The sequence below is a fragment of the Nannospalax galili genome, unplaced genomic scaffold, assembly GCF_000622305.1.
Source record: "Nannospalax galili isolate Female #2095 unplaced genomic scaffold, S.galili_v1.0 scaffold768, whole genome shotgun sequence".
NCBI classification, from domain to species: domain Eukaryota; kingdom Metazoa; phylum Chordata; class Mammalia; order Rodentia; family Spalacidae; genus Nannospalax; species Nannospalax galili.
Genome location: NW_008360317.1, coordinates 3,152,880 through 3,178,683, shown reverse-complemented (window position 1 = coordinate 3,178,683; position 25,804 = coordinate 3,152,880). Strand labels below are relative to the sequence as shown.

The 25,804-nt window shown below is 40.1% G+C and overlaps 1 protein-coding gene across 7 annotated transcripts in view; it reads left to right on the top strand.

Annotated features, from left to right (window-relative positions):
* Window positions 1-25,804, top strand: part of Fry (FRY microtubule binding protein) — a 479,403-nt gene that overhangs the window by 321,918 nt on the left and 131,681 nt on the right. For all 7 annotated transcript variants that reach the window (XM_008825033.3, XM_029559622.1, XM_029559620.1 and 4 more), the window contains 8 exons: window positions 442-574; window positions 3,441-3,548; window positions 15,405-15,663; window positions 17,414-17,596; window positions 19,285-19,371; window positions 22,834-23,093; window positions 23,590-23,779; window positions 24,337-24,461. In XM_008825033.3, the coding sequence (XP_008823255.1) occupies window positions 442-574; window positions 3,441-3,548; window positions 15,405-15,663; window positions 17,414-17,596; window positions 19,285-19,371; window positions 22,834-23,093; window positions 23,590-23,779; window positions 24,337-24,461 (1,345 nt within the window). The remainder of the gene's footprint in view (window positions 1-441; window positions 575-3,440; window positions 3,549-15,404; window positions 15,664-17,413; window positions 17,597-19,284; window positions 19,372-22,833; window positions 23,094-23,589; window positions 23,780-24,336; window positions 24,462-25,804) is intronic.

The following is a 25,804-nucleotide window of genomic DNA, read 5'->3' as shown; positions in this document are numbered from 1 at the left end:
GTAAGACTTTACATAGGTCTAAACTACTTTTCCCTCATTTTAAAATTTATGCTGTAAGTCATTTTGTTTATTAAAGAATTTGTGTATATATCTCAGAGAACAATTTAAAATTATCAAATTTTTAACCCAAAATGAGAATTGTTCTTTATTCATATAACTTCTAATGATGGAAGTTATATGAATCAAAATGTTTTCTTTTTTAACTTTTGTGGAAAATATTTCTCAGTGACCTATTTAAAGTCTTACTAATTAAAAAATGATTCTTTGGTGAACACTTCCAAAGTACAGGGCACTGTGTCAAGAGCTATGCCGAGACCAAGTGACCAACCAAGTCATTGGCTCAGAGGATCCTCAGAAAAAAAAAAAAAAATGTTGCAGAGTATGAGTAAACCAGGACATGATTCTTTGATAGTTAAAATGTAACTAATGCATGTTTTCTAGGCATGTCCCTGTATTACTCTCAAGTTCGCAAAGCTGTAGACAACATTTTAAGGCACCTTGATAAAGAGGTGGGACGATGCATGATGTTAACTAACATCCAGATGTTAAATAAAGAACCAGAAGACATGATCACGTGAGTACAGTGCGGCCTGCTAAGGAGGGGAGAGGAGGCAGAAAACAGGTGGAGTCTTCCCATTTCCTCTCCTACCTGTGCTGATTTGATTTGGTCTTACCTTCCTTGACTGGATTTCTGAGGAGTGGTCAGGATAGTAAAAGAAATACACTGATAATATTCAACTAAAAATAAGTTCAAAACTGAGATTGACCTAGTTGGGTTATATCTTGTGTCATTACGCCAGTAAAATGAGACCCACAACTCATTCTGGCCCACATAAAGGTCTGGATTTAATGTAGATGTGTTTTCCTTATGATTTCACCAGTGCTTCAAACTGTTTCTAAGATAATTCTTTACTTTTTCACATTCAACCCCAAATAAGGCTAGGAAGATTTTTCATGATAGATTTTAGAGGCAGATTCCTGAGTGGAAAATAACTTGCAGTAAAATGAGACCCACAACTCATTCTGGCCCACATAAAGGTCTGGATTTAATGTAGATGTGTTTTTCTTATTATTTCACCAGTGCTTCAAACTGTTTCTAAGATAATTCTTTACCTTTTCACATTCAACCCCAAATAAGGCTAGGAAGATTTTTCATGATAGATTTTAGAGGCAGATTCCTGAGTGGAAAATAACTTGTTGCTTCATTAAAAAAAAAAACAAAAACAAAAAAAAACAAAAAACAAAAAAAACAGAAATGTTAGGGAATCATACAAACATTTGGGTGGAGGTGCATAGCACTAATGGGAAGTCATCTGAGCTGGTATTTGAGGCTGGTCCACCACGTTCCCAGGCCCTGTTTAGGATATTAACTTGAGCAAAGAGCATTCTGTATTGCTTAACCTCCATTCCTCATTTCTTTTGCAGCTAGGTTAAAAAAAAAGAAGAATATAAAGAAAAGAACAAATTTAAAAAAATTTAGTATCTGTTAATAAAAGTTTGTTTTATGTTATTTTGGTGGGTTCACATGCCTCCCATAAAAGCCCCGAGACAAAGCCTGTGTTCAGAAGAGGAAATCACACATCAATTGGTTTCTGATTTAGGCTTGCTTTATCAGCTTAGAAGTCTGCCAGAGCTTGCCTTACACTTTAGGCCAGGCAGGGTTATCTGTCTTCCGACAGATACGAAAGTAATCCCAGCTGTTTAAAACATCTGGTGAGCCAGCTAAGAGTGCTTCTTAAAGCCTTCACTGTTCCCCATGACCAATTAGGAGCCATCACCAGCCTGTAACTCTGGCTATTGAGGAGGTCGTGTGAACATCTTTCTCCATCAACTGATTGGAAGTCACTGTGCAGTCTCCTCCCTCTGGAACCCTCATACTGCTCTTGCAAGAGGTCCATGAAAAAGAAGAGAAAATAATCTGTGACTTTCCACAAAAGCAGAGTCCTTTAGAAGTCGACATACACGTTTTGTTTTTCACTTGAGGATATCAAAAGGCTTGAACTTGAACTTACTCAGTTTTTATTTTTGCAGCACTAGGATGGAACCTAAGGCCTTGCACATACTTGGCAAGCACTCGACTACTGAACTATATCCCTAGCCCTGAATTTATTCTTAGCACACTTACAAAAGCATTATTGCAAGTAATGTTATGAATCAAGATTGCTATTTGACTGTGATCATTCAGTTGTAGAGAATGGATTTTGTTGCATTTCTGTTCTGACCACAGTTAGGGTACTAAAAGTCCCAGGAGGGGTTACTTATATGCTTCTTTGCATCTTAATTATTGGATCTGTATCCTACAATTGCATTACTTTGGTACTACATTTATATTTATTCTCAGAAGACTGAATCATAAGAATTTAGATATGTTGCTAGCTCCTATCACTTTGGTTACTTGAAAGACTTGATAAGTAGTTTAATTTTTCCATAAAAATTATTGTTACAGTGAGTAACAATCACATATTAAATCAATTGTAAATTAAAATCACACCACAAAATAGAATGATTCCTCCATATCTGTAGAGGATTATTTCCAGGATACCCACACTCTCAAAGATACCAAAGTATAAAGATGCTCAAGTTCATTAAAACATCATGGTATATGTATGCACAGTCTCCTATACGTTTTCAGTCACCTCTAGATTACTTGTAATACCTAACACAATGTAAATACAATGTAAGTAGCTCATACACCACACAGTTGTAATAGATTTCAGGATTTTACTTGTCATAAAAGAATTATTCGTAAGCACTTAATTTTTTTGAAAAACTGGGGAATGAGCTCTAGAAAAGAAGCAAAACTCATCAGAAAGGTTTGCAGATGTCCCTCTTGTAAAAGCCACCACCACTTGTAAACATTCAAATCCCATTCCAAATGCTAGATGGAGTGGGGCTGGAGAGATGGCTCAGTAGTAAAAGTGCACTGGCTGCTCTTGTAGAGGGCCCAAGTTCCATTCTCAACACCCACATGTTGACTAATAACCATCTATAACTCCAGTGGTACACAGAAATGCATGCAGGCAAAACACTCACACATTAAATAGGTAATAAATAAATAAATAAATAAATAAATTTTAAAGCTAGATGGAGAATTGGTGCAATATACTTGGTGACCTTTTAGTGATTTCAGTGTTTTAAAGCAGCCCACAGGGACCAGTCCCCACAGAACCCAAATGAATAGCAAGCCTGTGGTGAACTGCTATTGATATCAGTGTTTTCTGAGATTTGTGCCTTAGAATTATGTCTAGACTTTTTCAAATTCTTTAAACATAATGAAGCTTTGAGGAGCATAAGCATTGAAGAATGAATGGGGCCAGCCCCAGGTTGTTCTTAGAAGGCATCGGCTGGGTACTAGTCTTAGTTCACATATTTAATCAATTGTTTTATTTATTAATTTTCATAACTCTTTGACCTATTTAAATTCTGTCCTCAAACTCTAGGGGTGAGAGAAAGCCAAAAATAGATCTTTTCAGGACCTGTGTTGCTGCTATCCCTCGACTGCTTCCTGATGGGATGTCAAAACTTGAACTTATTGATTTGCTGGCCAGGTAGGTGAGAACTGTCATGGATGTTATTCTACCAAAATGGATTTTAATCTTTTGTCATGATTCAAAAGAGAGTAGAATTATTATTTTTCAGTTAATAGGTATTTAATTAATCAAATACTATTCTAAGCTGTATGTATGGACAAGAATAAGAAACTTTTTTTTTGTAGTACTGGATGTTGAACCTAAGGCCTCACTCATGATCAGCAGATACTTTGCCACTGAGATCCCATACCTCTTTTTACTTTATTTTGAGACAGGGTCTCACTAACTTACCCAGGCTGGCCTTGGACTCGCTCTGTAACCCAGGGTATCCTTGAATTTATGAGCTTCCTGCTTCAGCCTCACAAGTAGCTAGGGTTACTAGCGTGTACCATGAAGCCTGATTTGAAACTTTTAAATATATATATTATTTTTTCCATGCTCAAGGGGTTTAAAGTCCAATTTAAAACAAATACCTAAGTGTATAAGGTAGCTAAAACCCAAGGATGGGACTGTACAAATGAATGGCACAGAGTAGATCCATGAGTTCAGTGGGCAGCAGGATCACTGTAGACTGACAAAGTCAATGAAGAAAAGGTGCATTTTGAACTGTTTTCTGAGGAGAAGCTGGGGTTCAGAACGGTGAAGAGAAGGACATGTCTAGCTGGAAGAGTTCACTTAGGCTCTGACCCTCAGTTTGAGGCCTCCAGATCCTCTTACAAGACCAGAAAGAGACTGGTAATCTTAAACTAATTTTAGCACTTCAGAAAGCTACCAGAAATCATATTTAGCATTCTTCCCACTCCACAAGACTTCATAGCCCAACTATAATCTAAAAACCATTTGCTTTGAGTGAAATTATCTCATTATTTAGTAAGCTTCATTATCTCCTATAATCTGAAACTCCAGTTGACAACACGTCTTTGTTTTAAATGAAACTGACTACTACCTAAAAGCAGCATAGAAGGTAAAATTATCAAACACATAGGATGCAGGAAATAAGGGAGAACAAAAGCCATCATTGAGTTAATGGAAAAAGGAAGAAAAAACAGGAGTTTGGAAAGTATTCTAGTTCATTTTGTTGTACCCCATCCACTGGACCCCAAAAAGACCACCAAGGACCCAACACACCAAAATGCAAAAGCAAAGGTTTATGGTTTATTCGGGCTTAAGCTCAGGCTCTCAGACCTCACCAACTCAACGGATCCATGCTGAGAGCCCAGAGTAAGGGAGAGTGGAGCCTTTTATAGGTTTTAGACAAAGAGGGGGGAGATACCGAAGATACATTTTGGTTGGTTCAAGGAGCCCGTGCGCGCCAACATAATTTTAAACCGATTGGATGTATAAGATGCAGCCCTGGAAGTTTCTTATTGGTAGGCGCTATTCTCAGGGCTGTGGAATGTGCTGTTTTTACCTTATAGGGCAGTTTTTATGCTCGGGCTTGCTTAATCTATAGTTTCCTGGAAGGGGGGTGGGGAATAGCAGGCGGGGGTCAGGGCATGCCAGGGTATGTCTAGGCATGTCTAAAGCAGCAGCCAAGTATTTTACAGAAGCTAAAAGAGCAATTAGTGGGGGTCTGGAGGGATTGGGGGGTAGCAGGTGAATGAAGAGGGTCTCAGGGTTCTACAATTTCTGTGATAAAACACTGACTATAAACAACTTGGGGAGTGTTCTAGTTTGCTTTCAATTTGTTGTGACAAAATACTCAGACCAATATCAACTTGGGGAGTAAAGGGTTTATTTATGTATTTTTTATTACTTTTATTTTATGTGTATGAGTGTTATGCCTGCATGTAGGTAAGTGCACCCGTGTCATACAATGCCCATGGAGAACCGAAGAGACTGTCAGATCCCCTGGAACTGGAGTTACAGACAGTTTTTAGCCACCATGTGGGTGCTGGGATTCGAACCCGGGTCTTCTGCAAGGACAGTCAGTGTTCTTAACCACTGAGCCATCTCTCCAGCCCCAGAAAGGGTTTATTTTGTCTTACATCTCCCAGGTCATGGTTCATCACTGAGGGAGACCAAGGTCGGAACTCAGTGCAGAACCTGGAGGCAGGAGCTAAAGCACAGGCCATGGAAGATAGCTGCTTACTGGCTTTCTCCCCTGGCCAATGCTCAGACTTCTTCCTTATACAGTACAACCTGTCCAGCAGTGGCACTGTCCACAGTGGGCTGGGCCCTCCCACATCTCTCAAAAATCAAGAAAATATCCCAAAGTCCAGTCCAATGGAGGCAATTCCCCAATTGAGGCTCCCTCTACCCAGATGGGTCAAGTTGACACCTAAAGCTATCCAGCACAGGGAGGAAAGGGTTTATTGCATCTTAACTCTTATAAGTGATAGTCCGTCCTTTTTTTTCCCCTTTGGTTTTGTGAAACAGGGTCTCCCTGTAGCCCCAGCTAGCTAAAACTAGATACATAGGCCAGGCTAATCTCAAACTCAAGAGATCTGCCTGTCTCTGTCTCTGCCCTCTGAGTACTGAAATTAAAGGCACCACCACCACACCTGGCCCTACAGTTCATCTTTGAGGGAAGTCATGCAGGAACTCAGGGAAGGAACCTGGAGACAGGAACTGAAGCACAGACCACAGAGGAACCTTGCTTTCTGACTTGCTTCCCCTCAGCCTGCTTTTTTATATAAGCCAGGACCACCTGCCCAGGGGTGGCACCACCCAGAGTGGACTAGGCCCGCCCACATCACTCAGCAATCAAAGAAAATGCCTCACAGACATGGCCACAGGCCAGTCTGATACAGGAAATCCCCCAATTTCAGTTCCTTCTTCCTAGGTATCCCAAGTTGACTACAGAAGCCAAGCATGACAGAAATCCAATGATAAAAAAACATAAAAGGAAATGAGCTGGGGAAATGGATTTTCAGCTACAAGGGAATGCAATAAAAATGCCATTTAGGTCTCAGAAGGTAAAGGTACTTGCCACCAAGCCTGTAAACCTGAGTTCAATCTCCAGGACCCACATGGTAGAGGAGAGAACCAACTCCTAGAAGTTGTCCTCTGACCTCCCCACACATGCCATGGCATACACATAGCCACACATGCACAATAAATACATAAAATTTTTGTGCCATTTTGGGTTCGTCAGTCTGATAACGTTGGCATAAAGGAAAGCCTAGAGCAGAGTAACACATATTAATGCTGACCCAGTGAAAGATGTACCATGTATAACCTCGGTTACACCATTCTCTAGCCTTCTGCGAGCCTCTTCCCCTCTGATTCCAAATAAAGGAACTCAATTTGTGATCCTATGGACCAAACATCCTCAGGCATCTAGGTGTCCCTGGGGAGTTGTGCCTCTCTGTTGTTGTTGTCAGGGTCCTCTCTGCCATAGACAGCTAGTTTGAACCTATCTGTTGATCCCCTCTGGCTCTTAGATAATAGATCTTATTACCTAATGTCCTTCCCATCCTTCCCGAACACCACTAGCATAAGGATGATGCTGGCTGTGATGGCTACTGAAGATCCATGACCTTCAAAACTGGTATCCCAAGCCTTAGGGTTCTCTGACAAAGCCTTCTACCCTTCTAGCTGCCATTTGTTACCCATCAATCACTGTAGCCTGTGATTGATTGATTGATTGATTGATTGATTGATTGATTGATTGATTGATTGATTGATTGATTGATTGATTGATTGATTGATTGATTGATTGACTGACTGACTGAGTGGCTGACTGACTGATTGATTGATTGTGTGCACGAGTGTCTTGCTTGCATGTGTGTAAGTGACCCATACATGCAATACCTGTGGAGATCAGAAGAGGGTATCAGATTCACTAGAACTGGAGTGGGTGCTAGGAATCGAACCCCAGTCCTCTGTAAGAGCAACCAATACTGTTAACCACTGAGCCATCTCTCCAGCCTCTGTAGCCTGTGATATGCTCTCATCAACAGCCTTCACCCAATGGAGGCTTCTATTTCCAATTCCATGCTTGGAACATACTTTAAGATGAATGTGGACTGAGGACAGAGTTCAGTATAAAAGACCTTGTATCCATGTGCGAGGCCCTAGGTCAAGTCTCCAGTATCACAGAAGGAAAAGCAAAAAGTTAAAAAGTATATAAGGTTTAGACACTTAATAGGCTTGGCTTTGCTGAGGCCCAGCAACTGGAATGTAAGTGCAGAGCACATTTGCTGGAAGCAGCAAGGCTGAGAAAAGAGGAGGAAATGGCCTGAACTGAAGGCAGCTTCTAGTTCCTGATGAGGAGACCCAAGAGGGACAGTGAAATTTGGGCAAAGGAAGAAAGACGAATGAAGAGATTAGGCTACTGTGAGGGTCATCCACTCATCGTCTCCCAGGATGAGAGCAGAGACCAAGAACAAAGAAAATGTATAGACAAATTCCAGCATGAAATGCATAGAAGCCACATGCCAGCTGGACAACAACAGAGAAGTTGACTACTGGATGTCAGTATTCCCATGGCAGGGGACCGGAGGCTGGATGTGACCATGAGTAGTCAGTAGCTAAGATTCCTCTCCACGGCCACATGGACCACCAGAGAACAAGGGGCTGCTCTCTGAGTGACGGGGGAGGCAGTAAGGGCAAACAGGGAGATGGCAGAATTGTCTTGAAAGCCTCAACTTGGTATCCCCACTTGCTGTTTTACTACTTATGTGATCTAAACATGTTATTTAAACCTTCAGCATACCTCCTTTCCCTTGGTAAAATTTTGGTAAGATTGGAATAATGCTACCTGTCTCTTAGGACGTTTGAGAGGGTTAAATGGCCTAAAGCATCTGCTGGGTTAGTCAAAAGCCTGTGGGGAAGAACCAGTTATCAGTTTAAAGTGGGCTGGGGGGACAGACTTGGCTTCGTTCAGTGATCTAGCTGGTGATTGCATACACTAAGGCCTTGGAAATGGCAGGCATTTTAGAAGACATACAGCTTCTGGGAAAGCTTCTAACACTAATTTGCTGTAGAGCTGTACAGAAGGCTCTTACCTCTGAAATCACCTTGACAGTCTAATCTGGTGACGCTAGAATCTGCAGTCCTTGGTGCCAGACAAGTGGGGAGGGAATTGTTAGACATGGTTGGAATGTCTATGCTATTTATAGTGTGTCCTGTTTATTATTATGTACATTCTTATGAAGCCCAAAGCTATGAGTAGTGTTTTTTATGAGGGAAAAGAACAAATAAATAATCTTGAGAGTTCAAGAAAATGACTGGACTATACTGGGAGCTCGTGAGAAAGCTTTTTTTAAAATAAACTTCAAAGGAAAGTCAGAGGCTCTTCTCAGAGGGAGGTAAAGAGCTTGTGACCTGCATCCTGGGTCCTATGAACCCAGGAGAAAATGAGACTCTTCAATTCCCTCCAGAGGATCAGAGGACAAAAGTGTAGTAATCCACTCGCAGTAAATGTGGGTTTCAGTTTCCACACAGGAAGTTGCCTGTTAATTTGTACCCCATAATCCAGTCAACTCTGGATTAAGTTGATTTGACACAGTATGTACAGTCTACTCAGAGAGGGGTGAGGCCTTGATTTCAGATGTTTCACACTTATCGCATGGTGCATATTTAGTGGAAATTTTGGTTTTCTTTATAATTGGCAAAATGACTCAGGCTCCTATCCTTTACCAATTCAGTTCCCTGTATGGGAATTCAAAGATGTCCTTCCACACAGTTGCTGCAAGCACCCATTCCAGCATTTCTGGTTATACCTGAGTACCACAGATATAGAACCCTTAAACTGGCACTGGTATGTTGAGCATGACATGGCATGTGGAATGAAATTAGCAAGGCTCCTTCTCCAACTACTAAGTTTCTGATTTTATATGTAGCTCATAATGGCTGAGTGTGAGAAATCTTACCCTATAGGCTTCATGAAGGCTGTGGAGACATTCCTAACATCATGATCAAACCCCAAGTGGCTCTGCCGTCCAGCCCTTACACTAGAGACTACCTGGTTTAGCTGTCTGGGTCCCCCAAGCAATCTCCACATACAATGTCCTGGGAGCTTGCTTCTCCCTAGGCATTCACCATCTTTTCTCTCTCACCTCCCAGATACATCCTGCTGCTCCCTTTGACCACAAGAGAGACCTTGTCTCTGACAGCCCAAAGTGCCTGTCATCTGTCACATCCCCAGTACCATTTGTGCACTAAGGGTCTGATGTTCAATATTAACCGCCACCAAAAAATTTGATTTCATTTATATGACACCCACTTCATAGGGAGCTAAATGAGAATTAAATAATGCATAGAAATCACGTGCAAAGTGTCTTGTACACAATCTTTGACAGCGTTATTATTTTTATGTATCTTCGATTTTTGCATAATAGATTCCATGTTATACAATGTGTTTCATATACATTGTTATGTATGCTAGGTACATATACACCCATCCCTGATTTTAGACAAGGAGATTAAACTTCAGAAAGTTACAGCTGGTTACTTAAATTTGCAGAACTTTCCTGAAATCAAATATCATTGCTTTCATTCATGCCAAATTTTTAAAAGTACCTTTAATTCAGTTTTTTAATTTGTGGAAATGTCTACAACGCATACACAATTCCATGATCTTCTGTGATATCTGAAATAGATTAGCTATTTACTCTTTTATTTTTAAGCATGCTTGCGTTGTCAAAAGTGGTTATTTTGTGTAGCAAAGAGAGCTAGTTCCAGTTGTATAAATTGCCTCTCGATAACTCAGTATTTTTTTGTTTGAACGGAAAGATAGTTCAAACACAAGAATTCAGAAGTTCTCTCTCTAATGCTCTCCCAGACAAAATTGCCTTGCCTTCTGGTGAACTAGTGCACAGGCCAGCAGCCTGCTTCTCCACTTCCTGGGTTCCGCTTTGCAGCCCTTTCTGCCTCCACCTAATAATCTCTTATTTGTCTTGTCATAGTTTAGATAGAAAGATTTCTCCTAATTGATCTGTCCTTCAGCTTCCATGCTTTGTCAATTTGAAATACTCCCTTTTCCTTTGTATAACAACCAAATTATTGAAAATGACTTAGCTGATCCATGGCTGAGGAGGTTTGCATTCTAAGTCAATTACCTGATCTGAACAACCAAGAGAGCAGTTTTGTCAAGTTGTATTTATCCCCATATTTTTTAGCATGTCCTTACATGTTCAGCCACAATCTCATGCAAGAAGTATGTCCCTTTGGGATCATGCCATTGGCTTGTTCTAGACTGCTGCACGTGGAGCCCTAGAACACATTGCAGTGGCACACATGGCCAGTGCAGAAACAGCCCCACATGTTCTCAATGATCCAAGCTATTGTAACCACACCAGGCCTGGTCACAGCTTCTCATGCCAGCTGCCTGGAGGAACAGCTGCACTGATGTTGCAATGTTGGGTGTTTGGGGTGTGCTTTACTCCTGTGTCCCTGTGGAGACCTTTGAAGTCCCCTTGGTGACTTTATTTGTATGTACCTGAGTCTCTGATAAAGATTCAGAGAACCAGATTTGCTTCTGGAGGAACATGTGAATATCATCATTTCAAGAGGCGTGACTACCCAGAATAGTAAAGGTTACACAGCTCTGGCTCCCAGGGTCTTAAAAATGGTCTTGCACTATAGGCTTGAAGTTAAGACAGATTCCAGATTGCAAGCTGTTCCTGATAGCAAAGGTAGATTGAGGAATCAAATTACTCTCATTGAGAAAGCTCAGAGCATCGATGCTTAATGGTTTCATCCAAATACAGCATGACATAGCTTTCCTTCTTGATGTTTGCCTAGTTTCAGGACTGTGTTGTTTTGCTATAGAAGCCGAAACAAAGCGCCATGCACTGGAGGCTTAAATAAGAGCAGTGAAGTGTCTCTCAGGTCTGGAGATTGCAAATTCAAGATCAGGATGTGAGCAGGGCTGCTTCCCTCTGAGCACTGTGAGACAGTGTCTGTTCTGAACCTCTCAGCTTACTTCTCGTGGCTCGCCTGGCTTGTAGAAGCATCCCCATGATCACCATCTCTATCTTCTCGTGTTATGCTCCTGTGGTGCTTGTCTGTCTCTGGAAGTCCTCTTATGAGGATGGCAGTCATGGTACACTATAGTAACCCTCTACAACCCTAGCCTTATGTAAATATTTCTGCAGTAGCCCCAAATAAGGTTTTATTGTGTAAGACAGAGGGGTAAGATAATCAATTTTATGGGAGACACAATTCAACCCAGTATCTTTCCTATCAATTAATATTTATTCATTTAATTCCAATTCCTAGTTATGATGATATTACCTACCTAAAAATAGTGGTTTTATATCTGTGGAAGATTATTGCCTAAGAAATACAAGACCATGAACAGCTATAAATATAATAAATTAGAATCCTAAACTTAAAACAAGAAAAAGACTTGGCAAGTACTTTTTTATATAAACTAGTAATTTCAGACTATGGACGACAAAGATGACTCAACTGCTTACAGGGACTGAGGAGATGGCTCAGTGGTTAAGAGCACTAGCTGTTCTTACAGAGGACCCGGGTTCAATTCCCAAGACCCACATGGCAGCTAACAAGCATCTGTAATTCCAGTTCCAGGGGGGATCCAACGCTCTCTTCTGACCTCCCATAGACATTGTACAACACAGGTACACTAACACACATGAAGGCAATACACTCATACACATAAAATAATTTTTTTAAAAAAAACATTGCTTACACAGGGAGAGGATATTTCCTCTCCAAATGGGTAGACTTCAAGCCCTCTACCACAGCTTTAACCAGAGCAGTGCAGATTCTGTGTGTTAGATAGGGGGCTTTATATTAGCGTTCTGCTGAGAGACAGAAACAATCTGATAGGTATTTTGAGAGAAGGAGCTATATTATAAGGAGTTGAGCAATGCAGTTAAGGAAGTAAATAAGTCAAAAATCTGAAGAATAGACTTAACAGTCTGGAGACATAGGAGAACCAAGTTTCTAGTCTGTATTCCAGAGGCCATCTATGGTAGATCCAGGACAGCCAGTGTTACACTCAAAGTCCGAAGGGTACCTGCTGGAGATTTCTGTCTTTCTCAAGGAAGGCAATGTCATTCACAGGATGGAGAGCAAGGTGTGTCACTCAGTATACAAACTTAAATATTGATCTCCCCCAAAACACTCTCACAAGTTACCCAGAGCAGCCCAGCTCAGTAGACTTAAAATTAGCCATCATGGAGTTTGTGTTTATTTGTTTGTTTTTAAAAAAATATCTGCTGCTGATTGAAATAAAGGAAAGTTTGAACACTTCTCCCTTAGGCAACCCTTGATTGGAAGCCTAGGTTAAAGCTCTGTTTTCTTTCAGAAGCTAAGATCTTAAGAACTAGAGATTTGTTTGCATAAGACTTCCTGAAGAATTACCTTAGCTCTTCCTTCTCAGAATTTTTGAGACAATGTATGTGCCTTTAAGACAGGAAGTATATTTTCTGGCTCTCTGTAAATCTCTTAATCAAAGAACTTTAAAAATAAAAAAGATTTATTTTATCTTTAATTGGGAGAGTATGTGCACATGAGGGCCCATGGAGGCCAGAAGAGGGGACTGGAGTTGCAGGCGGCAGTTGTGAGCCAGCAGGACATGGGTCCTGGGAACCAAACTGGAGTTCTCTGCAAGAATAGCACACTTCCTTAACTGCTGAGCCATCTCTCCAGCCCCAAAGAGCTTTAGACCTGGTTTATATTATCAGATTTGGACCAATTCGTGCACTTCCTGTTTTAAACAATAAGAAAGAAGATTTCTTATCTTACCAAGCTTTTGAAATGTTATCTATTCAGTAGTGTATAATTGGAGTAATTCCTAACCTACCTACCTGCTTTGGGGCAAAAAAAGGATTAGAAGCCTTGGATTAGAATCCTGGCCTTCTTTTTCTCCATATAATTCTGAGCAACTTTCATAACTGCTCTGGGCCACAACTTTTTCTATTTTGGGAGGATGTTATTTGCCTGCCGATGAAGGTCACTGTGGTCTTGGTACATTATTTTCTAATTCTAACACACCCAGACCATGAAATCCTAGAAATTCTACCTTCTGACATCTTTAATCTCCAACTCTCCCTGCCTTGACAGGAACTGGTTGACTCAAGGTAATAACTAAGTTTTCCCAGTGACCACATGCTCTTGACCTTGGTCTGATTTCTTCTTTGAGGTAGCCTTCTTGCTCCTGCCTGACTCGCCTTCCTCGCCTTTCTCAAAGGAAACCGAATCACGTTTCCTTCCCTATAACTCCCAGTATGTTTTCTTCTTCTAATAATATGACTAGTGCTTTGCTAGTTAGAGTGCTTCCTGCATGTTCCTTGTTGTAAATGCCGTAGATCATCTCAATGAACCTTAGTTACAAAGAGGTTTATGAGCCAATAGTAGGTCTCCTCATTTTCCAAATGAGGGCTCTGAGGCTTTCAGAGATTAAGAAGGTAGCGTGAGATAATAAGGTCAGGTAGATCACACCCTGATTCAGGTATCTTGATACCAGAGCACACACTCATAACCCCTTCCTTATAATGATGCCGCCCTCAGTGACCCACAGACCCTTCAACAGCTGCCCCTGATTACTCCACAGTATTGTGCACATATTCACAAATCTGCTCCTTATCCCTCAGAGGCATCCATGTTGGCCTACTTCACCCCCATATCCTAAATACTGTATCCAATGAATATGGTACCTCAGTCTTAGCAGGCTCCCAAGTATTAGTCTGCTAAGTAAATGAAAGGACTCTATAAAGCACTTTGTTAACTATCCCAAATTGTAATGGCTAGTTTTAATTGTCAGCTTAATACAATCTAGAATCACCTGAGAAGGGAATTTTAAGATTGTCTATATTAGATTGACCTGTGGGCATGACTGTGAGGGATAATCTTGGATTTCATTAATTGAGGTGGAAAGACCCACCCACTGTTGAGTAGCACCATTCTCTAGACAGGGAACCCAGAACTATATAAAGCAGAGAAAGCTAGCCAAGCGCAAGCATGCGTGCATTAATTCATTGCTCTGTGCTCTTGCCTGTGGATATGATATGACTGTCTGCTTCAAGTTCCTACTGCCTTGACATCCCTTCAGTGACAGACTGTAACCGAGTTATGAGCTCAAATAAACCTGTTTTCACCTAAGTTGTTTTTGTTAGGGCATTTTATGACAACAACAGAAATAAACTAGGATACTTGTCCATACGAATGTCAAGATTTAATGGTATTATGATGTTTTAGATAAATAAATACACTGAAATTCTCCAGTTGACTAATTTCACGTTTCTTGGCACTATTAATATTTTGGCTCAGGTGATTCATCATCAGGTGCCATCCTGGACATCTTAGGATGCTTATCAACGTCCCTAGCTTTTGCTCACTAGAAAGAAGCCAGTATCACAGCCCAACATGTACAACCAAGAACATCTCCAAACACTGGCAAATGTTCCCTGAGAAGAAAAACTCCTTGAGAACCATTACCTAATTCTAATAGCAACTTTTTATTGACTGAACTTCTCCATGATTCCTTTAGTTTTTCTAGTACTCAGGAACTAGAATAGGGCTGGACACTAATTTTTTATGTAAGAAGTGATGTATTAAAAGTACCCATGTATAGTTAAATGTAATATGATACCTTGGAATGCATGAGACAGAAACAGGATGGTAATGGAAAACTGATGAAATTTGAAGTAGGTCTGTAGTTTAGTCAGTAGCATTGAACCAATATTGGTTTCTTAGTTTTGATAAATGTATATAGATTAAGTTAAGATGTTAATGTCAGGAGTGGCTCATGAAGTTTCTATGGAAACTCTGTTATCTTTGCAACTTTTCAGGAAATCTGAACTTAAATTTTTTTAAAATCTATTTGTATGATTATTAAGCAAAAATTAAGGTAGCCCCATTTTCAGACACAAGCAAAAGCAGAAAATTATATATTCTTTCTTAGACCACAAAGAAAATTTAATAAGGTCAACGATCTTGTCTTGCTTTTTGCAGGCTCTCAATTCACATGGACGATGAACTGCGACACATTGCACAGAATTCTCTTCAGGGGTTACTTGTCGACTTCTCGGACTGGAGAGAAGATGTACTATTTGGCTTCACTAACTTCTTGCTCCGGGAAGTGAATGACATGCATCATACCCTCCTCGATTCCTCCCTCAAGTTGCTTCTGCAGCTACTAACCCAGTGGAAACTGGTCATTCAAACACAAGGGAGAGTCTACGAACAAGCCAACAAAATCAGAAACTCAGAGGTGATTTTCCCAGGCTTCCCACCACTGTACATTCTTTTATATACTGCACACATGAAAAAATGGCAGCCCAGGGAACCTTTGGCGTTCTTCCTTCCCACTTCCTGGAAGCTGTACCTAGTACTGGCCCTTAGTTCTTCCACTGACCGCCCTGTAACAGAGAAACTCTGGATGAGATATGCCATCAACTACACAGCCATATGAGGAGCAGACATTGTTTGTTTTCTCAGAGAATTATGATTACACATTTGTTTGTAAAGACAAGACAGACAGCTTGTATTATGGCTTAGGTCGTTCATCATCAAGATGAGCTGGATGAAAACAAGACGGCTAGAACGACACAAGGTTGTGGATATAGATTCAGATGTGAATAAATACAAAAGTTGGCTGTCCACTAGGTTTTTTTTTTCCTAATTAGCATGATAGTTGTTGCTTCACCCAGTAGCTACAGAGATGAAAGTGCTGACTTGTGGTTTCTCAGTCATGCATGGTAAAAATTAATGCCAGCAGGTTCTCACTGCCAAGTGGTGAGCTGGCATTGGCAACGCAGATAGTGCTGGTTCTGGTTGGGCAGGAGCATCATTGAGGCTCCAGGGACTGGAGACTCAGGGCAGGACAGCAGTATCCAGGGAACAGTGAGGGTCACCCCCAAGGTGACATTCAGGTCCCCTGTGTGCTTCCCATGTGAACAGATGATTGTTAGAAAGACAAAAGTTCCATATAATTGGAAAAGGGAAACCAAGGTAAAGTCTACCATAGCATTTAGTTGCTTTTGCTTTAGGTTCATGTGATTGCAGTTTGGGAACTTTCAGAACCTGTCATATAAGCATACAAAATTTAGATTAGAATCTAACATTAAAAAAATAAAATGGGTATGATGGCTTACATCTAACTCTTGGGAAGCTGAGGCAGGAGGATTGTGAGTTTCAACCTGGGCTACATAGTGAGACCCTGTCTCAAAAAAAAACCCACAAATCCCTCTAAATCCTCTTTTAAAAAACTATCTTTGGGCTTGAGATATCACTCGGTGATAGAGTACTTGCCTAGCATTTATAATGCCCTGAGTTCAATAGTCCCATTATGTATATTCTCTCTCTCTCTCTCTCTCTCTCTCTCTCTCTCTCTCTCTCGCCATATATATATGAGTATTCAATTCCCAATACTATATATATATGTATATCTCAGTATTCAATTCCCAATACTATATATATAGTTGATAAATATATTCCTAGTATACTTACATCTATTTTTTTTTTTTTTTTTGAGATAGGGTCTCCCTATAGCCCAAGCTCACCTTGAACTTTCTATGTAGACCAGGCTGACCTTGATCTCACAGGGATCTTTCTGCCTCTGTCTTCCAAGTGTATACCCAACTCTCTCTCTCTCTTTAAAACTCCAACTTGAGAGTATCTTTTATCTATAGAAAATGCAAGTGAAAACAAACTAGACCATTTTGATTATATTCAGTGTAATCCCAAATGGTGTGGACAGAAGCAGTTTTGTTTCATTACTATGAACAACCTTTAGAGAGTCATTTCTTGTCAGAGATAACAGATGGTTGATGTTATTCAAAGCAACAGTGGATCTGGAAAGCAAAAAGGGAACCAAGATATTCATGAATAATAATCCGTGCACACTGTCCCTAAACCATTACAAATTGCTTTAATAGTAGTCAAATGTGCAAGAAAATGTACATCTTTTTCTTCCCTTGTTATTTTGCTAAGCCTAGAATGTTGTTCTTCTGCCCTAACAGCTCATTCCCAATGGCCCCAGCCACAGAGTGCAGTCAGAACGAGGCCCACACTGCAGCGTCCTCCACGCTGTTGAAGGCTTTGCTCTGGTTCTGCTCTGCAGCTTCCAGGTAGCCACGCGCAAACTGTCGGTGTTGATACTCAAGGAAATTCGAGCTCTGTTCATCGCCCTGGGTCAGCCAGAGGTATGGAGCAGTCTGATGACATTGCCTATTCATTTCTTCTTTCAACAGCTTTGAAATTTGGATTAAAAATTATGAATAATATATTAGTACTCTGTGTGTGTGTGTGTGTGACATGTGACAAGACAACTTAATTGTTGATACACAAGTTTTAATTATGTGATGTCACTTTGTCTTCTTAGACAAGTTTTCACTATGTAGCTCTGGCTAGCCTGAGATTCATTATGTAGACCAGGCTGGCCTTGAACTTAGAGACCTGCCTGTCTCTACCTCTTAAATTCTTGAATTAAAGATTTGCCACCACCATGCCCAACCTGTAATAGCATTCTTTGTGTTTTAAAGATGTAAATCGTTTTTTTAAGATTATTTATTTTTACTTTATGTGTATGTTTGCCTGCCTTTGTGTATGTATATCACACGTGTGTGAGTGCCCACAGAGGCCAGTAGAGGGCATCAGATCCCCTAGAACTGGAGTTGCCAAAGGTGGCCAGCTGCCGTGTGGGTGCTGGAAACCAAATCTGGGTCCTCTGCAAGAGCAGCCAATGCTCTTAACCACTGAGCCATCTCTCTAACCTCCTGTAATAACATTCTTTTTAAAAAGATTTATTTTTCTTATTTTTAAATACGTGTGTGTGTGTGTGAGTGTGTGTGTGTGTGTGTGTGTGTGTGTGTGTGTGTGTGTATGTATGCATTTATGAATTTGAGATGAGTGCAGGTGCCTGCAGAGGCCAGAGGAATTGGATCCCCCTGGTACTGGAGTTGCAAGTGAGTGTGAGCCAACTGATTTGGGTGCTGAAAATCAAGCTTAGGTCCTCTGAAGAGTAGTATGTGCTTTTAACTGTTAAACCATCTTTCCACTTCCTGTAATAGCATTCTTAATCTACTAGAGGCAAATCATATATTCTGATAGCAGCAGAAAAGACTATTCTTGGTTTACTAAAGTATCCTACTTTGCTAAAAATTTTAAGATTAATAGTCTATGAGTCATTTTTCTCGGTGTCCAGTATACATCTAATTAAGAAGATACTATATATTACAGAATAAGCTGGGAAAATAATACATCTTGTTTAAAATTATCATGGTGCCAAACCAAATAGTCTGGCTAACTGAAAGCTGTTTAATTTCCATGATGATGGAAAAATGGCACAGTAAGAAGCACGTCCTCTTGTGATAGGAGGAGGAAGAGCTGTGTGGTTCATGGATAGAACAGAGTGTGTGGTCAGTCTCCAGTGTGTTTTCTTGGAGACAAAAATTCAATCACAGTCCACATTATCAGTTACTCTAGTAGGCCAGTGACCTAAAATAAGGAGTGTTTTAGTGATCTGGCAAGGCATGTTCTTACAGGGTTTCCATTCTTTAAGCTTATCAACAACATAAACACTTCTGTAACTAATATATGATACTGGTATTTAGATTCTTGTGGACATGTGAGTCTTTGAAATTCAGGTATGTGTCTTTTCAGAACCATGTGAAATTGGAGCCTTAATTATCTTGCACATAAACTTGAAAGCCTAACTTCAGAACTACAGAGAGTTCTATTCATTGCCTCTGCATCTTGGCACTCACATCTCTGAGAAAACCTTTATCGCTATCTGGCAAGCTGTTCTGCTCCATGTCCTAAGATGAAGGCTGTGGGGTGGGTGGGAAAGACTCATTTTCCCATGGAGAGTAATCACCTCTTCTTTGTACAGGATGATGACAGGCCAATGATTGATGTCATGGATCAACTAAGTTCTTCCATTCTTGAAAGTTTCATTCATGTAGCAGTTTCAGATTCGGTAAGTAAACATTTGATCCTGCTTGCTAGCAGCTCTTAGAAAGAAAGTCTGGAACAATTTTAAAAGAGAATCAAATAAAAATTATGGACATGAATTTGAGGTTTTCATGTCAGATTAATAAATTGATGTAAATATACCTAGAAAAAGCAAGAGTAGCTTTTCAAATTATAGCATAGGGCACATTTGGATAGATTCCAAACAAAATTTGAGGCTTAAAAGTGCAGATATTTTAGAGAAAGGGAGGCGGGTCAAGCACCCACCTCTCACTGTTCTTTACTTGATTGCCCCATTGTAGTTTCATAAACATGAAATACTTGAAGTTACTTAAACATGCTACTCAAATTGAAATTCTCACTAGTTTAAATTTACAAAGCTCCTTTCAAACTTTAACTTTCAGAAAGTATCTCACAGTTTAACATTGCATAGATATTCAAGTTACCTATTTGTTCAACTAAGAGGAGGCAATAAGATGCACTGTAAAGTATATTAACATCAGTTATAGAAAATGATATTGATTTCAAGTACCACAAACAAGCCTTTCGATGTAAAGGAGCATTTTGTATGATCCGTTTTTTAGGTTTTTAGTTGTTTTGAAGACATTTTCATTGTTGTCATTTATCACTTTATACCTGCAGTTCTTAACACTATAGCATTTTAAAAATCTTTGTTTGAGCCCCACTCTAGAGAGGTGTCACTTAATTACTTGAAGATGGGCTTTACATGTGTATTAATTACTTGAAGGTGGGCTTTACGTGTATATTTTTTTAAAGTACCAGTCCTTGTGCTCCATCCCACTACTGAGCAAACCAGTTGAGAAGCACTAGACTAACAGCTTTCCCATTTAAAGAAGAAAACTGGCTTGAGTAGAAGCAATGCCTGTTAGTTTTATCCTTATTTTACTGTTATTGGCTTTGTCGCAACAAGTTATTGTGTTGCTTTAATCCCAGCATTCCGGAGGCAGAGGCAGGTGGCTCTTTGTGAGTTCGAGGCCAGCCTGGTCTACATAGTGAGTTTCAGGACCACTGGGGCTACAGAAAGACCCTGTCTCAAAAAGACAAAACACAAAACAAAAATAAAGTACAAATTTAAAAAAAAAAAAAAAGACATATAGTTAGCTTTTAAAACTTCGATCCCACCTGGGCGTGGTGGTGTACACCTTTAATCCCAGAGCTCAGGAGGCAGAGGTAGGTGGACCTCTGTGAGTTCAAGACCAGCGTGGTCTACATAGTGAGTTCCAAGCCAGTTGGGGCTACAGGAAGACCCTGTCTCAAAAAGATTTAAAAAAAAAAAGCTTCAAACGAGAAATATTTCTCTGGATTTTTAAATAAAATCAGTTTGCCTTAATTAGTGCATTTGATACTTGATCTGTGTTTAATTTTATAGCTTAACATTTCACATTTCAACATTCTCAATATGGAAATTCTATATATGTGTTACTTTTTAAAAAATATTTTATTGTTATTTTTATTTTTATGTGTATGAGTGTATTGCCTGCGTGTATGTCGCTCCCATGTCATGCAATGCTGCAGAGGTCAGAAGAGGGCGTTAGAGATCATATGGTAAGGTTATTTTTAATTTTTAATTTCTTATTTTTATTTTATTTGTATGAGAATATTGCCTGAATGTATGTGAGTGTACCTGTGTTGTGCAATGCTGTGGAGGTCAGAAGAGGGCGTTAGATTCCCCTGGAACTGGAGTTAAGGACGGTTTGTAGCTGCCATGTGGGTGCTGGGACTCGATCCCAGGTCCTCTGCAAGAGCAATCAGTGCTCTTAACCGCTAAGCCATTTCTCCAGCCCCTATATATGTGTTACTTTATAGTTTGCAAGATGTTTTCATGTTTGTTGTTTCATTTGACCCTGACATTAAGTGGGAAAGGGCTAGGTTGTAGCTCAGTGTTTGGCATGCATAAGGCCTTGAGTTCTACCCCCAGCACCAAACAAACAAAAAGAATGTTAAGCAGAAAGTCTCACAGTCATACCAAAGAGAATTAGAGTCCACACTTACCTTGGTTTACACTCACAGTCTAGTAGAGCTTTATCTGTTATGCAAATACCTTCTTCAGTTTAAAAAGCATTTTGGCAGCTTTCAGCTTCCTGAGTAAGCAGAAGGGAAATCAAAGCTGATTTAGTTATCCTTTAGAAAAGTAAAAGTACAGTAGCAATCCTGGATTCATGTTTGCTGAAGAGCTGGAGGGAGGCAGGGAATGCTGGAGTGACTGATGCCCAACTCAGAAGCCTGTCAAATATATAAAAGAATGCAAGCTTTCCATAGCCTCTTCTGACACTGAACACAAAGCCCTATTTTTGGCAATAATGATCATGATAAGTACTCGAACTGTTAGCCCAGCACTGCAGACCTAACTGTGAGAGCAAAGCAGCACAGCTTCTTTTTGTCCAGTCGTTTTAACATGATATGAAAGAGTCACTTTAGTTCCTTTACATGTGTATCTTACTTTCCTGTGGATAGGTATTATATTCCTGTGATTTTGTTCTGTATCTACCAGAATCAAAAACTCTTGCATTCCAATTCCCAAGTTATCAATGATGGAGGCAGAGAGTCGACTCGGTGATTTTTCCCAGGACACAGGCTTTGGGCAGAATACTTGTTGGGATCTCATATTTCAGGCTCTGAAACTCCAGTTTTGCCCTTTCCACTCCATGAACTGTGAAGGCCAGCTGTGTAGTATGCTGCCCGTGGGAGTTCATAAACCCAGCAGATAAAGTCTATCACCTTCAATGCCCAACACACAAAAAGGCAGTTTCTTGTCTTGAAACAAAAGTTAGATTATTTGAAAATTGGTATTGCCTAAACATTGATTTAAGTACTTAAAAGAGAATTAAATGTAATAACCTACCAATATGTACATATACCTATATTGTGAGAGGTTTTCAAATATATTTGCTTGATATCATAGGGCAAGATTAAGTAGATATCTCATCTCAAAAATCACCAGTAGAATACCCTTCATAAAAGAGACTGTACTTAGCTGTTTCTCCATATCACAGGGAAGGAAGTTTGGCCTAAGTAAAGATAAAGAAAAATAATACACACACATGCACACACACATTGCAGGATAAAAACACATTTATGAATCCACACATGAGTAATCCTTAAAGATTTAAAAATTCTAAGTCTATGGCCAAGTTTAAATGTTTTGTCAAACAAATATTTAATGAATATCTTCTATGTACCGATACACAGTGCTGCATGATGTTAAAATTGTCAAAAATATGACTCTGCACATTGAATTCTGCACTTAAGACTGCTTACAGCTGGCAGAGAAACACAGCTGACTGCATACCAGTGTTGTATGGGGCCAGGTGTAGGATGGGCATTGCAAATCGAAAGCTGGCCCACTGCAGTGGCCATGAAAGGCACTGTAGAAACAGGAGCAGTAGTCTGAACCCTGGTGAATCATGTCAGTTCATCTTTGATTTATTGCCTGTTTCTTTGCCTATAGGCAACATTACCACTAACACACAATGTGGATCTGCAGTGGCTAGTGGATTGGAACGCAGTCCTGGTCAATAGCCACTATGATGTGAAGAGCCCTTCCCACGTCTGGATCTTTGCACAGTCTGTCAAAGACCCCTGGGTCCTCTGCCTCTTCAGCTTCCTCCGCCAGGAGAACCTGCCCAAGCACTGTCCCACGGCCCTTAGCTACGCCTGGCCTTATGCATTCACCCGGCTCCAGTCCGTGATGCCGCTGGTAGACCCAAAGTAAGGCATCTGTGTGTTTTCCTGGCTTCATTCTTGGTTCTCTTAAATTTTCATTTTATGTAAAATATTGTAATAACATAGTCCTCTCTTAAGGTTTTAATCTGCTACAGAATTCTTAAGTAGAGATATAGAAAAGTTTTGAACAGAGCAAGAGTTGGTTTGTTTGGCCTTAATAAAATATGGCTGCCTAAGTACACTAATACAGAAGCTGACTCCTAGTAAAAAGAGACCTTAAAGCTCTTCTGTTTATCCTAGATGGACAGCTGCCTAACTCTCTAACCCCTAATCATCTTTATTTAACAAGTGATATTTAAAGCCTGACACAGTGGCGTATGCCTAGAATCCCAGCACGTAGGAGACTGAAATGGGAGGACTGCCAAAAATTCAAGGCCAGCCTGGTCTATATAGCAAGACCCTATCTCAAACATATCTCCCAAAATTGATATTTAAAATGAAGAATTTAGTTTGAGTTTTGTTTTTGCCTCTGTATCTCCAGCAGCCCGATTAATGCCAAGAAAGCCAGCACGTCAGGCAGTGGAGACAACTATGTTACCTTGTGGAGAAATTACCTCATTCTGTGCTTTGGAGTTGCCAAACCCAGTATTATGAGCCCAGGACACTTACGAGCTTCCACTCCAGAAATAATGGCAACAACACCCGATGGTACAGTGAGCTACGATAACAAGGTGACATGACATGTTTCAGAGAACTATTCTGTAAGGTTTTTTTTTTTTAGCTTGTTTGTCTAGAGTTCCCAGTGCAAATTGTTTGCACTGAGCCTGCCATCTGGAGTTTTGGTGGAATCAGATTTTCATCCTACACATTTCTAAATTCCATTGAGCATCTCTGTGACTAATTATTATTCCTCCCTAGCAATGTGGAAGCAAAGATAAAGAGATTAAGAGTGACTTGCCTTTATGCTTTGAAGCTGGGCTTCTCTCCTACAATGGTGCATCTCTTTTTCTCTTGGCCAACCTTAATTCAATTATTTTGTTAAAGATAGTTTTCGTGGCTTAAATGATTATTATTTTTTTTTGAAGAAGAAGAAGACTGCTTTTTCCTTAGAATTGTGTCAAATACTGAAATTATTCTATGTTAAATATGTGGGGCTTGTTTTTTTTCCCCCTGGAATGATAGCAGGGCCTTGGGATGTGACTTAGTTCTTTGGACGTATTCTAATGTAATCATCATGTGATTAAAGGACCCTCAGTTACCATGTTACCTCTGTTTCATTTTTATTCAGGCCATAGGCACGCCCTCAGTGGGAGTTCTGCTGAAGCAGCTGGTGCCTTTGATGAGGCTGGAGAGCATTGAGATCACAGAGTCCCTAGTCTTAGGATTTGGAAGAACGAATTCCCTTGTTTTCAGGTACAGTGGCCTCAGTAAGTTCTTCCGGGTCATACGTACTGCTGCTGATATAGTTACGCAGGAGAAGGGTCGGCAGGTGCCTGGAGTGCTGATGGGCTGTGTGATGTCCTGTGGGCCTTTGGTTGGCACATGGGTAACTAGCATTCCTTGTAGCTTCATGTCTCGCCATTGCAGCTCTGCTTTTACCTCACAGGTTATATTTCACTTGCAAGCTTTGTCTTAGATACTATAAATGAAGATAATTCCCACTGATCCCCAGTTAGCCAGACTTTTCAGAGGCTGTAATATCAAAATGAGGGCAGTGTGTGATCCCCAGCCTTTCCCACAGCAGACTCAAAGATGACACATGAATTGAACCCTTCAGGTGGGTTCATAAGATCCATCTCTCTAAAAGACATATCCTGTGCCTGAGTAGAATGGCTTTCTGGTTTTACAATCAACTATCTGAGACAATATCAAAACCCTCTGAAAAAGTGTCATAAATACTAATTCACACAGCTTCTGATGACATTAACTAAGATACAATAGCTTATATGGACAAAAGTAATGTTTATTAAGCAAAAACTTCCATGTAGATAGAAGAGGAAACCCCAACATCTTACCCTTAATAGATTATTAGAATTTTAGGTTCTCTGTACTTACCAGTTAACCTGAATTTTGCTAATTATTAATTAGTTAGTTAAGACTAATGGGGCAGAGGACCTGGGTTTGATTCCCAGCATCTACATGGCAGCTAGCAACCACCTGTAACTTCAATTCCAGATACTCTGACCCTCTCTTCAGACCTCTGAGGGCATTGCACGACATGAGTGCACTTACCTACATGCAGGCAATACACTCGTACACATAAAATAAAAATAATAAAAAGACTAAACATCATATAGATCTGTCATTCAAAGATAACATTTCCTGAAATTAGCCAACATTCTTTCCCAAAGAATGGAAGTCTCTTTTGCATAGCTTGCCCTCTCTGTGTTCCTGAAGATAGGTCAACCAACCATAGCACTCAGAAAAAAGTCTGTCTGCCTCAGTTTCTACAACTACAAAATTAGTTAAACAAAATGAACTATCTCTCTAATAAAACAATTTGATGTCACAAAATCCACCTCATAGACTCAGTGAGAGGCTATATTAAATGAGTATATTCATAGAATGTAGACCTTCCTGCCCCTGGGTTTGCCTGGAGGGTGACACTTACTAGCGCAGATGTATTACCAGCAAGTACACAGCTTCAAATTTGTTTAGCCCCAAGCTGGAGTTCAGCATGTTGCCTGTTCTAACAAAGCAGTTCAGAAATGATTTCCTAAAGAAGACAGGTGATTAGATTAGCAAGTATAAATGAG